Source organism: Podarcis erhardii (assembly GCF_964252035.2).
Source record: "Podarcis erhardii genome assembly, chromosome: 13".
In the NCBI taxonomy this organism is placed as follows: Eukaryota; Metazoa; Chordata; class Lepidosauria; order Squamata; family Lacertidae; genus Podarcis; species Podarcis erhardii.
The window spans coordinates 53,728,993-53,743,975 of record NC_138502.1 but is presented as its reverse complement, the minus strand read 5'-3'; the positions used below and the strand labels follow the sequence as shown (position 1 = coordinate 53,743,975).

The 14,983-nt window shown below is 50.0% G+C and overlaps 1 protein-coding gene across 4 annotated transcripts in view; it reads left to right on the top strand.

Moving 5' to 3' along the window:
* Positions 1–9,430, top strand: part of FAM222A (family with sequence similarity 222 member A) — a 41,744-nt gene extending 32,314 nt beyond the window's left edge. Inside the window, exons 2-3 of one of the 4 annotated variants that reach the window (XR_014150501.1) lie at positions 6,042–7,681; positions 7,726–9,430. Coding sequence is in view for 1 of the 4 variants with exons in the window: in XM_081836554.1 (XP_081692680.1) it covers positions 6,042–7,336 (1,295 nt within the window). In the remaining 3 variants the exon portion in view is untranslated. Of the gene's footprint in view, positions 1–6,041 lie in introns of all 4 variants that reach the window. The other 3 variants (XR_014150502.1, XR_014150503.1, XM_081836554.1) reach the window with 3 other exon arrangements.
* The last annotated feature ends 5,553 nt before the right edge of the window (positions 9,431–14,983 follow it).

The window sequence follows — 14,983 nt, the reverse complement described above, 5'->3', positions numbered from 1 at the left end:
CTAAGTGATAGGCTTAGCTGGGCCTTTGGGGTAGACTATTGACGAGATATTGGCAGCCAAGGATCAAGTGGCAGCTGGATGTCCTGGGCTATATTTGTCTTGCTGGCTCGTGATGCGGCCATAATCCTCACAGAGAGCGGTCAGGGTGAAGACACCAAGACGTGTCTTGCCTTGGAGGCCTCCAAAGGCTCCGAGGGTCACCGGCTCCGTTCCCAAAGGCAGGTGCTGCTGGGCGGGCCAAGGGGCAGGTGTCGGCTCCCGGCTTTGGAGGGGCCCTTGAGCAAAATGCTCAGCCGCCTCTGCAGCAGATGCCTGGCCATGCCAACCCTTGGCGCCAGCCCTGCAAGGTGGGCCCCTCAGCAGCTGTCCAGGTGCTGCAAGCGGCTCTCCCACGAAATCATATAATCATAGACCGGTGGAGTTGGAAGAGACCCCACGGATCATCTGCTCCAACTATTTGCCTTGAGCATAAGGCACTGATAATGAGGAAGGCCGTCTCTGAATATGGGCGACGTGTTCACTTATCACGGTTAATAACAGACCCCTCCTCCAAGAAAGAGGTCTGCCTCTCCTCTTTTGAGAGGGGCCACTGGATGCCTCTGCTCACAAGCAAGTCGTAGGGTCATCAAACATTCCTTGCTATTGCCTCCCAGAACCTGGTGCTCTTATTTATCTATCTATTTCGGAAGATTAATGCACTTAAAGCCATTTCCAAAGAGAATAAAACAAGAAAATTAGCAGTAAAAACAAAACATTTGAAAGATAGAATCAGCAATAATCTAAAAAGAGATTAAAAGATACATCAGCATTCTACATGTCTGGGTGGGTTTATCTAAACAAGGATGTTATTTAGCAGGCTCCGAAAAGAGTTCAGCGAAGGCAGGGAGTTCCAAAGTGAGTGGCTGCTGCCACACTAGAAGATTGATTTCTAACAAATTGGGAACGTGTGTTATGTGGCACCTCAGATCAAAGTGGGCATATTCGGGGTAAGGCAGTCCTGCAGGTAAACTGATCCCCAGTTGTTAAGGGCTTCACATTTTAATAGTAGCCCCTTGCACTGGGCCCAGGGGCACATTGGCAACCAGGGCAGCTCTCTGAGTGCAGGTGTTGTACAGAGACAGGATTTAGCTTGTCATTCCATGCTAAGAGCTGCCAAGAGACAGAGGAAGTTGCTGGTTCTGAGTCAGACCCTCAGTTGTTCTGTTGTGTTGTATTGGGTGATTTTTCTTCTTCTAATATATGTTTATTGATTTTTTTCAAAATGGCAACAAACAATAACAAAGAAGCAGAGGACAAGGACTGTGTGGAGCACATTATTGAAGTTGGAATAAAATGAACAGAAGGTTCAGGACACTTGTGCAGACGTCATAATAAAATAGATTCTGCTAAGGGACATTGGGCTGCCCTGCATGGTGACATTTGCTGAGAGAAAGACAGTGGAAATGTGTCCCTGTTAATTCTCTTCAACCTCCAAGCGGTTTTCAGTACAGTCAACCATGGTATCCTTCTGGAGCGGCTCTCCGAACTAGGGGTGGCTGGCATCGCTTTGCGGTGGTTCCAGTCCTACTTGGGTGGTCGTTCCCGGAGGGTGTGACTTGGGGAGTGCTTTTCAGCCCCGTGGAACCTTCAGTGAGGGGTTCCGCAGGGCTCAATCCTATCCCCCATGTTGTTTAACTTCTACATTATTATTTATATTATGTATTTTGTGGGTTTTTTATCTTGTAACTTTATGGCTGGACAGTTTTATCCTAACGTATCTCCTTATATGTTTTGTTAACTCTGTTGTGTTCTAATCCATGTATACAGTGCAATTTTACTATGCCAATAAAGGAGATTGATAGATAATTTTATGTTGTGAACTGCTCTGAGATCGACGGATGGGTGGTGTGGAAATTTAATAAATGTAATAATTAAAATCATAAACAGAACATTAAAAACACAAATTAAAAACCCACCATAGCACCTTGAATTGGCTACTCGTATTAAGTTGACACCACAGATGACAATCTGGGGCTCTTCTGGAGGGTCCTGGGCCTGTGTCCTAAATTTGTGTTTTACAAATTTAATAAACAATGGTGAAAATAGCCATAATTTTGGAAATCCGAGTCTCAGGTGCCCCATAGAGGTGGGTGTTGTTGGGGGCCTGTGCAGCACCTTCCTTTTACCTACAAAGTACAGGAACGTCAACCCTACAACGTCAAGAGGGCCTCATTTAAGAGTAACCTCTTAAAATCCTCCTTCTCTTTGTTGCATGCTCAGACAAGGCAGTATTCCACCTCCTCTCAATTCACCCCCCCCACCGGTGGAGGCTTCTGCGCATGGCATTGCAGACCTAGCAGCTTCTTGCAATCAAGGAGTATTATTGTTATCTTATTTCATTTATTTATATCCTGCCTTGTTCCCAACGGACTCAAGGCGGCTTATAGATAAAATAAATAAAAAAACCACACAGGAATAGAATTAAAACTTTATACACACGATCTATTAAAACACTACAAATCATAACAATAGAAACATTGCAGCACCAATCCTTTCCTTAAAAACAGCCTAATCCTGAAAGTCTGTTGAAATAAGAAAGTCTTATTCCACAAGGAGGGAGCCAGTCAAACCTCTCCAAGGAGGGAGCTCCAAAGTCAGGGAGCAGCCACCACCGAGAAGGCCCTCTCCTGTTTCAGTCACTTTCAGTGGCCAGGGCAGTTAATCCTGGGTCCAGGGCCAGAGATGGGTTTCTTAGTACAGAAGGGTCCCCAGGGTTTTATGCAGGGGCCTTTGATACGCAGGGGATGCAAAACGGATGTGCAGAGCACTGAGCTGCCACCCTTTTCCAGGGACACCAGGAATTTATGTCATGCTTTAGAGCAGCTCCCCCCCCCGGGGGGGGGGGGCTTTACAGATATGTTTGTCTCCTGTCAACACTTCCCTGCTGACTGGGGCTGAGGAGATGTTGGTGCAAGCCATCTTCGAGGCATGGCATTTGAGAAAGCCACTTAAAGTCCATGCTTCTGAGATGTTGCCAGCCAGAGCTTGAAGGCAGCAACTTTCCCCTGCTTTGATATCCCTGGCACCTGGTTTTTCTGAGGTAGGCTTTATCCTTCGTTATCACAACTCATAGCTCTTGAGAGACCAAGAAGGCTGATCCTTCCCAAAGGATCCTGGGACAGTTGGCTGTGTAGATCAGTGGTGCCCAAAGAGGGATTACCGGGGGGGTGCTAAGAGGCAAGAGGGTGGCAGGGGGCACTGGAGGTGTAAATGGCTGTCAGGCTTGGAAAAGTTGCCATCACTGGATCAAGTTCATCAGTTTTCTTGATTTAGTTTCCATTGGATTTTCAGCAAATCCTTAGTGGGTTGTGCAGGCCACTGTTCTGAACAGGGGCTTTTTGTAGGATAGGGGGTGCTGGGGAGGAGTTTATGGAACCAGAAGCATGGGGGGGGCTGGGGGGAAGGGAACCCCTGGTTCAAATGCAGCTGTGGATCTAGCTCATTCTTAGCTCTCCAGGTTAAAATGGGTGAGCATTTGGACACCCCCCCACACACACCTATTTGGGCTTCCTGGTTTTCCTGGCTGTGGCAGCAGGACACAGCTAGGGCGGACCTGCCGTCCTCAGAACAACAGCAGGACGTGGCATCACCCTGCGTGCAAAATGTGTGCTTGTCCACGTGCGCTTCACTTGAGCAGCTGCCCCTCCCCCAGTCCATTAATCGCAGGCTTCCATTAAAACCCACCGCAGCAGGTCGTTTGAGAAGCGAGGCGAATGGGTTCACTGGCCATTTCCCCATTACATTAATGTTATGGGCTTTTTACAGGTGTCTTAAATAGACATTGTTATTAACGAGTCTATTAAGTCAATTAAAACCCAGTCCTTTGAGCTGGATTTAATATAGCCACTGGGAGAGATTGGGGGGAGGGGGCTAGAGGTATTTTTGGTTTCCTGCCATGGTATAAGGAGCAGCCGGCCATTGTAGTTTCTTTCTGCTCCTCTGCTGCCTGCCTGCCTTTCTTTCTTTCTTTCTTTCTTTCTTTCTTTCTTTCTTTCTTTCTTTCTTTCTTGTGTCGTGTCTCACATCCATTTTTGGAGATATGCCTCTCCATTCCTGGGAACCAACTTTTCATTTTCATTATTATTATTACTGTTATATATTGCATATATATCGCACCTTTTTCTCCAAGGAGCTCAGGGTGGCCTGCATAGCACTCCCCTCCTCGATCCCCATAAAAACCCTGTGAGGTTGAAACAAAACAAATTCCTTCCAGTAGCACCTTAAAGACCAACTAAGTCAGTTCTTGGTATGAGCTTTCGTGTGCATGCACACTTCTTCAGATACACTGAAACAGAAGTTTCCAGACCCTTCTATATAGTGAGAAGGTGGGGAGGGGTATTACTCAGAAGGGTGGTGGGAATGGGTGATTGGCAGATAGCTGTGATGAGCCTGTTGACGACTCTTAACGACTGCAATAGGTCTTACAGGAAAAAGCAAGGGGTGAAAAGGTGACCATTCCCACCACCCTTCTGAGTAATACCCCTCCCCACCTTCTCACTATATAGAAGGGTCTGGAAACTTCTGTTTCAGTGTATCTGAAGAAGTGTGCATGCACACGAAAGCTCATACCAAGAACTGACTTAGTTGGTCTTTAAGGTGCTACTGGAAGGAATTTGTTTTGTTTTGACTATGGCAGACCAACACGGCTACCTATCTGTAACTGAACCTGTGAGGTTGGTTAGGCGAAGAGGCCAAGCAAGGATTTGAACACATGGATCATGGAATACAAACCCGCTTTTAAAACCCTCCGGCCTCTTGTGCCCGCGGGAGGGAGCCGGGTGCCGAGGCAGAGCAGCAGCACAGGCCAGGTCTGCCTCCCTCCCTCCCTTGGCAAGCAGGAGACGGTCGAAGCCCAGAGAAAGACTTGGCATGTTGTTTTTAAATGACTTGGTAGCAGCTCTCCCCTTTTTTCCGCCCTCTCTCAGAGGCAGCCTTTTCAAACACCTAATTTATTCCATCTATTAGATAGATTTTGTAGATTTAATCATTTTCACAGTTGGTGGCTCATTGGATACTCAAGATAAACTCCAAATGAAAGTATAATGGGAACGACAAATGAGTTTTTGCACCAGAAATAGCAGAAACTTGCTCAAGAAGGGAGTTTGAGAGGAGCAAAATATATATAATTTCTCCTTCCGCCCCCCCCCACCCCTTCTTGGCGCTGCCTTTTGCTGACTACAGTAGGTTACCACAGTTAATTTCGCCAGTTTTGTTCATCTGTAAAATTGCATAAAAGTGACATTTTTGTGCTCATTATAAGAAGTGCTGATTTATAGCTGGTAAATGGAATCCCCCTCCTTTTTGTGTGTGTGTGGAGCTCTCATAGTAGCGTAAAGCACCCATGAAATTGCTTGTATAATGTAGTTTAAATCCAATCTCCGAGAGAGATTCCCTCCCTCCCCCCTCCTTGGCTAAGGAGATGTTTCCTCTCCCCACACCAAGTTTATTTAGGCTGCTTGGAGAATGAGGGGGGGGGGTCATGTGTTTCTTTTGGTTGCTGTGGTCCATTTCAGAAGAGTGAGCCAGCTACTCATAGAAATGTGGAATTGGAAGGGACCCTGGAGGGTCATCTCCTCCACCCCCTGGACCACCGGCCAGGCTGACGGGGGCTGGCGTGGTCTTCAGAAGGACGGATCTGCTGTATATGTAATACAAAAAGGGCAAAGCACATTAAAAGTATCTGGAGGTTTCAGTCCTTCCTGAAGTCACAAATTAGGCACAATCTTCTCCATTATCCCAGAGTGAGGGGCGCCAAGCATCCAGCATAAGATTTTGGGCTGTTTCCAGCTGAGTTGCAATAACTGTTTGAACTGATTCTTCTGACAATATGTTGACATTGGTATCATCCGAAAATATTTGGCAACATTAATTTTTGACAAGCAATAGTTGGTTTACGGAGAGAATAAACCAATTATGAAGGTGTTTTTTTAAAAAGCAGTTTATTCGCGAAATAAATAGGCGAATGCTCACTTAACGCTGCTGCCTGCCTTTTTGTGTCCTAGGTGAAGTCATGGCTCCCCTGCATTCCCCGCGATACCCCAGCCCAGCTGAACTGGACGCCTACGCGCAGAAAGTGGCCAACAGCCCCCTCACCATCAAGATCTTCCCCGCCAACATCAGGGTCCCACAGCACAAGCACCTTAACCGGACAGTGAACGGGTACGACACGACGGGGCAGCGCTACAGCCCCTACCCTGTGCACGCCAGCGGCTACCAGGGACTGCTGGCCATCGTGAAGGCTTCCTCCTCCTCCTCCTCCTCCTCCAGCAAAGGCGTGGTGAAGAGCACCGAGGGCAAGCGGACTAAGATGTCCCCTGCCCACGTGGCCGTTGCCCCCTACCCTGTGACGAGCACTTTAGCCCCAGGCCCCTCCTGCGCAGCGCAGCTGGGCTACCACAGCAGCCAGAAGCAGATGGAGGCCCCTGCGGCCCCCAACGTCACGGTAGCCACCTCGACGATCCCGCATGCTGGCAGGAGCCTGGCGCTGCCCCAGTCCAACCTGCCCTCCATCCAGAACATCATTTTCCAGATCAATCAGCAATGCCAGGCGCAGGCCAGCCAGCCGCTGTGCCAAGGGGTAGTAGTAGCCAACCCCAGCCCCGCCAAGCACGGCGCCGCCACCGCCGCCGGATTTGCCACCATGGCGACGGTGGGTGCAGCCGTGGCGTACGCGGGTGCCGTGCTGCCTGACTGCCGCAAGGGGGCTGAGCTGGTGGCAGGCTCCCATCCGGGTGGTGGGCACCTTGGTGCCAAGGCCAGCCTCTACCCCGACGGCATGGACTACCTGCTCTGGCAGCAGCAGAAGCCGCAGCAGCAGCAGCAGCTACGCATGTACAGTGCGGGCAGCGGGGGTGGGGGCGCCGTCAGCAAGTCCCCTGAGGTGTGTGCCGGGGTCCTGCGTGCCTATCCCATGACGGGCACGGCTGACAAGGTGAGCTCATCCCCGTTGAACTGCGTGGGCATGCACGGGAACTTCTCAGTGGGGCAGTACTTTGCTCCCCCCTGGAACAGCATCCTGGTCACTCCCAACAGCGACTGCTACAACCCCCCGGAGCTGGCCAATGGGCACCGCGAGCTGGGCGTCCAGCCCTCGGACGGGCTGCCCAGCTTGCCCAGCAAGACGCTCTGCAATACCTCTGTCCTCAGCAGCAGCCTGCAGTCGCTGGAGTATCTCATCAACGACATCCACCCTCCGTGCATCAAGGAGCAGATGCTGGGCAAGGGCTACGAGACGGTCTCCGTGCCGCGGCTCCTGGACCACCAGCACGCCCACATCCGCCTGCCCGTCTACAGATAGGAGCCGCCGGCACTCTGCTCTGAACCTGGAGGGCAAACCGCTTCAGCTACGGACCCCCCTTTCCCCCTGCTTTGCCCTCCCCAGCACCGCCAGGGCCCAGACGGCCGCGGCAAGCAGGGGCCCCAAGGAACGTAGGCAGAGGCAGGCAGCAGCATCCAGAGACTCGCTGGGATCATAGAGCTTCGGTTGTGCAACTGGCTGCCCTGGGATGGAGGAAATTGCTTGTCTATATAGCTCAGAAGTTTTTGTTTCTATTTCTTCAGAATGTGAACAGGGAGATGCTGTCCAATTTTGCTGCTAATCCAGGGAGAGAAGGCTTCGCTCTGTGTGTGTGTGTGTGTGTGTGTGTGTGTGTGTGTGTGAGAGAGAGAGAGAGAGAGAGAGAGAAGGAGGGAGAGAGAGAGAGAGAGAGAGAGAGAGAGAGAGAGAGAGAAGGGGCGTGTGAGTATGAGTCTGTGACCAGTTGGATTTGCATGTGGAGGGGTCCCTTTCCCCTCTCCCAGAAAGAAGTTTCTGTCCTGTGCTGAGTTCAAGTGGGAGCTTTACGTGCATCACGGTGAGGGGGTGGGCGGGAGTGGATCGAGCCCCTTCCCCAGCCTGCTCCTAGGCATCCAGGTGGCTTAGTTGTGTAGCTTTGCCTACTTTCTAGTTGAAGTCTGTAACTTGCACTGTTTCGATTTAAAGCTAATAATTGGGGAAAGGTGTGAAGCCTATTTAAGGAAGGAAGAAGAAAACACTTGAAAAAAACTTGAAGAGACTTTTTTGTTTTGTTTTAGTTGAATCTACTGTACATTTCTGTGTTTGGCTGCTACACAACGGAGTCCCTCTGCCCTATGTCAGCATAGCCCTAGGTGATTTTTTAAAATTAAAACCTTACATTTTATTGTTATTATTATTGTTATTAATATTAATATTATTTTTAACGGCAATATTGCATTGCCTGTTTTTGTCTGGGAAGCCAGCCTATTCAGCCAGGAAGTTGTGCTAGAAAGAATGAGAGGCCATATTGGAAGGATTGCCCCCCCCAGCGCCCCCCCCCCTTGGCCATTCATTTTGACTATTTCTGCCTCTTTCAAGCCCACCTGTGTTGCACCTGCCTGCGGATGCACAATTTGAAAGGGCAGAGTGCAGGAAAGAAACTAATTTACCTTTGAAATGTCACAAGCAGAAGACTTGCTCCATTTTTGTTTCTCCCAAAAAGTTAATGGAATCGGACCCACAAGGGCCCATGTGACATCATGCAATAGGTCCCCCTGCAGCTTGGCTTGTGGCTCGTGGTTTTTGCATTAGGCTGGACCCAGGTCTAAATCAGGTCAGAAGCGTGGCTGGGCAGCGGGACAAGTGGGGTTCGTAAATGATTTCAGAAGAATTGGAGGTGAGTGTAGATTTCTCCTCAGCCCAGCCAGTGTCGTGTCCATTACACAACAACTCCTCGCCTCCACCTGCTCTGATCAAGTTGCAGGAGCCTTATGGGTTCTCAGGCAACACATGCGGTTTCATTGTTGGCAGTGTCTACTGTTAGAGAGGCAGGTTGCAGCTGAGAGGAGTAGGACTAATCCCATTGAATGCATCCAGTGTGTTGTGTTTAGTTTTTCTTTCCAGCATATTATAATTTGCTTACTTTAATTTCCTTTTTTTAAAAAAAGAATTTTCCAAAAATATTCCTTCTGCTCTTGTCATTCAACCCATGTAATTTATGTTTGAATAAGTTTTATTCAAGGGACCTGCTTTGCGGGAATCACAGAGGAGTTTCCTCCCTCCCCTCCCCACTGTTTAAAAGAAGGAAAAAATAAGAGTGGCCCAAAAGGGGTTGTGCTCTGAATATAGAGGTACTGTGTCCTTAACCACCTGTTCCAGCACTAAGTGCATTTACAAATCTCTGAGAATGTGTTTTTTATATGAAAAAGTGACCATTATATTCTACTGTGAGAAGTGCATTGTGCACTATATTGTTTTAAAAATGAGAGAAAACAAAAAGTTGGAAAAAAAACAGCAAACGATGTCTCTGGATGTTGTCTTTCTTTTTTCTCTACCCCCCCTACCCACCACCCCCACCACCACCAAAAAGAAAATTAAACCTGGGCTTTCACTGGCTGTCTGGTTCTGGAATTTGCTTGTATACCTTTTGCTCTCCCTTCCTGTTCTTCAGTGGGCGGGGGGAGGAAGCAGGGCAAGTCACACGGAGGGGGGACCCCTTGGCCCCCTTGGTGGGAGCGCCCTTGGCCACATGGAGTTCCTCCGTCCACAAAGGAAGTTTCCCACCCATTTCAGCAGAAGAAGCAGGCCTGCCTGGGTCTCCCTAGACGCACTTGGTGCTTGAGGAAGCATTGGGGAGCCCCACAGCCTCACCAAAGCACATGTGGGTCCCCAGATGGGGAGCAGACCGCTTCTGCCCTTACTGACCGCAGGGGAGAGCCAGATCACCCCAAGGAAGGGGGCTGAGGATGGATCCTCTGTCAAACTTCTGGTGTGTCAGATTTCCCCCCGTGTGTCATTTTATTTGGAAATGAGTCTTCATAAGGAAGTGTTGAACTTTTGCAGGGAGGGTTTTTCTATAACTTGATTTATTGACATTCTGAAGATTCGTACGGCATAAGACGTCACCCCTCATTTTTTAGTTTTGCTGTTCCCCTCATGTGCTCCCTCTCTCTAGTCATGCAAAATATTACCACACAATTTGGAAGCCATGTTTTCTTCAACATTTCCTAATCCCCTTCTCTTTCTTTGTGAGATTTTGCTTCTCTTAGCTGTGCCTTGCTTGATTCAGCATTGACCCCATAATTAAAACACTGATTTCCCTCATGTTTTGCTCCAGATGAGCTTGCATTGTACTCCTCAGAATAATGTGTAAATTAGAGGAAAGTGTCAACACTGAATGCTGAGCTACCTCTGCTAGTGCTGCCACCCCTGTTCATTGTTTGGATGAAAAAACAGAAAATAGATGGCAAATTCTTCAGTGATAGAGGTCTGTCTACCACAGTTTTACCACACCAAGGAAAATTTTATAATGGTGAATCATTACAAAACAGTTTTCTCTCCCGCCTTGTGGTGTTATTTCCCTGTAGAAAATGATCCCCCAAACCCCTTTTTCCGTTGACTTTGGGACATAGGGCGGCTTTTATTTATCTTCTGAAAGGATTAAGAGTCCAGGGCATTTCCTTGGCAACCGCAAAGGTCAATAGATAATTTATATGATGCATAAGAAGTGGAGCTTTTAGCCAAACAGGAGGACTCTCTATGCCGGCTCTTGAAGTGGGTTTTCAGATCCAGCTGGTGGTCTGGATAAGCCCCCCGCCCCCAAAGACACACAGCCATGTCGTCCTCTTAAAAAAACCCTTGTGCTCCTTTTCTTAAGACAAAGACCACAAGCTTCCTCCCCACACCCCAAGACACTTTCTCTCTGAGGTGAATTTATCTCCTGTCAGGAAAAGCTGTGATGGAGGAATGTTATTTTTTTGTCTTTTTGGGGGGGGGGGATTGCCCAGCAGGCTCCTTCCTTCTTGCTCCCTGCAGGGTCTGTCCTCTGGGGTTCCCAGGCAGCTGAAACAGCGCCTTCTCCCTGCCATGACCCCATCCGCTGTGGGCGAGGGGGCAGATTACTGCCCCAAACAATGAGCTCCTTGCATTGGGGATAATAGTATTAAATGCCAAAGAGGTTTCAGCACAGGGCTGCTATCACTCACGCCCTTGTCTTCCCCCTGATGCGGCATATGGTGCGCCATTATGTGGGCCTCTGGCCTCGCAGAAAAGCTTTTGCGCTTGGGAGGCTGGCAGGACTCTCGCTTTGAGGCCGAGACTTTCCCATACTGCCTCTCGCTTTTTCGTCCAGAGGAAGAAAGCGGCACCTCTTCCAAATAAAGACCTCAGATGGAAATGTGGCAGCACCTAAAAAGGGGTGGGGCGCTTCATGGTCTTTTAAACTGAAAAATGGGCCCTTGGCTGAAATGATGCGCAAAAGCCCCAGAGGTAATTTTGTTGAATCGGGGCTTCCCTGGCTGATCCTGAGAGGAGGGAGTCTGGTGCTCTCTCTTCATTTCTGTTTACTTGTTTTTATGCCGTGGCCTTGAAGGGGGGAGACTGGCCTGGATGAAAATATGTGCTTGCTACCAGGAGAGGTAGGCTTTGTGGTGTGGTGTCTTCTCCTCTCCCCACATGAGCCTCCCAATTCCCAAGCGCTCCCCTTTCTTGGAAGAGGGGTGGTGCTGCTGTCGGTTTGACTGCTCACACAAAGGTTATTCTATATCTGGGCAACGGCTGCGCCTGTGGGATGCTCCTCAAAATTGCCTCCATTTGTCTTTCCTTGCACACATAACAACCTGTCTTCAAATTTCATGCTCTGCATGGAGAGGGGAAGGCAGATGAGCCAGGAATCCTGAGAAACGTAGAGTCTGGGTGTCCCTCTGCTGGCAGAAAACGGCTTCAGACTTCTTGGAAAGAGGGTCAGAACATGGCCCAGGAAAACAGCGCATGCGTATGGCCACCACTTGGCTGCAGTTGGAGCTGGCAAGGCAGCTTTTCAAAGGCATCTCGTTAGATGCTGTAAGAGCATCGTGTGTACTTGTGTCTGGGTCTGGTCAGTGCCTGGGTGGGAACTGCTTCGGGTTCCATGACAGAAGGAAGGTGGGCTATAAATGTAAAAGATGAGAGAGATGTCCATTTCAACAGTCACACAGGACGGCATGTCTCTCCCACCAGGATAACCTGCCTTGGCCATTGCCAACTTCCCCACTGGAGATGGCAGAGGCAACGGCAGGAGGAACACAGGAAGCTGCCTTGCACCAGGTCGGACCCTGGCTCTGTGGAACCTGGTTTTAGGAAGCCCTGCCTGCCTGGAGATGCTGCAGGGGGTGGAGACGCAGATGATGTACCCACTGAGCCGTGTGGCCCTTGCCAACCATACAAAGGATGGGTGCTGAAAGTACCAGTCAGCAGTGGTTCAGGCCAAAGGTCTATCTAGTTCAGCCTTTCACAACCTTCGCCAGACGTGGTTGGACTACAGCTCCCATCCTTCTTACCCAGCATAGCCATTGGCCAGGGATGATGGGAGCTGTAGTTCGAGAACATCTGGCGACCCAAGGTTGAGACAGGCTGATCTAGTCCCACGTGATCTTTATCACAGTGGCCAACCAGATTTTTCAACTCTTTTGATAAATCTTATATCTGTTTTTTATGTATATTTTATATTTTTTATGTAAAGCGCAGAGAGGTTTTGTTCGCTTAATGGTCTCTGTCGAGAAGCAGGACAGAAAGGCAGTAGTCTTATCATGATGTCCAGTGACTGGCATTCAGAGGCTGATGTATATAGAGCCATCACGGCTCATTGCCATTGGTAGCCTTGGCCTCCGTGAATTTGTCTTACTCTCTCAACTATGCACTGTGTGGTTTGGGCATGTAGAACACACACAATGCATGCCAGAAGCCTGATGTGACACTTGCTCTTAGGTGCATGCAGAGTGCTTTGTCTTCATTCAGTACAGTCCACATGCACACCATCCCAGCAGTGGCAGACCTTAGGGTCTCAAATTCCACCGCCTCTTGCCTTCTACATCCTAGCTGCGTCACCCCTTGCAGAACCCCCGAGGCTCTGTGCCCAGCGGACTGAACTCTGCTAAATCCACCTCTGATCCCAGGGTCAAGGGAAGGGTTTCCATTGCCGTGATTAACCCTTGCCTCCACTATGGGAAATGTCCCTGGATCCCATGGCTGCAATTTGGGCAGACTTCTTATCCTCTAGAAGAGTTCCCCTCCAAGGACAATCTCTCAGCAGGGAAATCTGATTCTCTTCCTACCCTTGTTCCTCCCAGATGCATCAAGCAACCCACTTCCTCTGCCGCCTTACCAAGTAGGAACATTTCAAGGGCAGCTGGGGGGAAATGGCTAAGCCTTGGAGGGCCTGCGGATCTCACTAGCAGGGGTGCAATGGGGAAGTCTCTCATCTCAGCAGTTGCTTTTCATGCAGCCCATAGAGGGGCCAGAGGCTTCCTCCCTCACCCTAGGAGGACGCAGGACCCCTTCCAGTCCCACTCTTGCAGCCTAAACATGGAAGAAAGGGCAGCCCTTTAACTGCTGCACTTGGATGCCAGGCCAAGAGTTGTGCCAGGGAAAGGTTTGTTCCTGCTGTGGTGGCTGAGTCGAGAAGCACCATGGACACCCAGCAAAGGACATCCAATGAAGCAAGCGCACCAGCTTGCCCCCGCAATTGGGGGAGGGGGCGCTGCCAGGCGACGTAGGCATGCCATGTGCACACGCCATGCAACATGCTGATATCACGCGTGCTCTGACTTTGCTTGTGGGGAAGTGGAGAATTTGCACATGACTTTCCCACATCTCTGCATTCAATTCCCCAGCTTCTTTTACTTTCTTATTCGCTGTGATTCCTGCCTTGCAGGGGGCTGGACCAGATGACCCTTGAGGTTCCTTCCAGCTCTACTTTGATGTCTCTGCTCTGCTCCGTGTTCAGGAGACCCAGCAGGAGGCCAGGTGGGAATGCTCCCCAGGTGAGGAGAGGAGGAGGAGGAGGTGTGGGACCCAGGCTAGTCCTTCTGGAGGACGCAGGAGACAGAAGGATTATGGCCTCTCCCCGCGCGCTTCCTGTAACTCCGGCTCCCGGTGTTTCTCTGGATATTTATGGCAAGCTGGGAAGGAAGCGCTCGCTCAGTGGCACTGTAGCCACCATGACAGCCAATCAAGGGAACAAAGAAGGATTGGCACAAAGGGGGGAATTTCACTGAGGCTCATGCTACGGGGGGCGGGAGGGGCCGGGGGAGAGAAATCAGCGCAAGAGATCTGACTGCCTTGTGGCATGTTCAAATTAAATTGTCTTCAGGAAAAATATTTGCTTAGATCTTTTTTTAAAAAAAAAAAATGTCAGGGGGAGAGAGGCGAATAAAAGACACTGGAGGTGCTGCATTCTGCGGAGGAAGCGGGGGAAATGGAGGCTGGAGGAGTTTCTCACGGCCAGAGACAGCCACTCGGTTCAGTGTTGCCACATCAAGCACTGTGAGCCAAAGCTGCGCTCGCTTGGCCCAAGCTGGGCAGTAAGAACAGCTGGGGGTGGAGCAGCCAGTGGTGTAGCGTGGGGGTGCAGGGGGGGTCGGCCGCACCGGGCGCAACATCTGGGGGGGGGCTCGCACTCGCAGCTCTCTGCCCCCTGCTAAAATCCATGGGTTAGGGGGCGCAAATTACTTGCCTTGCCCCGGGTGCTGACAGCCCACGCCACGCCACTGGGAGCAGCTGCTGGGCATGCAAAGAGCCCCCCCCCCTTCAGCCCCAGGTGTCTCTTTGTCTGCAGTCCTGGAGAGCCGCTGCCAGTCCGTGAAGACACTGCGGAGCTGCACCGGAATAAGGCAACTCCTTTTGGGAGCAGCTGCTTGGCATGCAGAAGGTCCCCGGGCTGACCCCCGTCTGCAGTCCTGGAGAGCCACTGCCAGTCAGTGTAGACAATACTGAGCCACGTGGACCAGTGGTGTATTGCAGGAGGTTGGACTAGATGACCTTTGGGATCCCTTCCAACTCTACAATTCTGTTCTATGAACTTCCCAATTTCATTTTTTAAATGGAAATATTTATATACCTCTATCATAAAAGTATATCAGAGCGATTTGCAACAGTATAAAAGCATAAAACCAAACAATAAATCACAAAAAG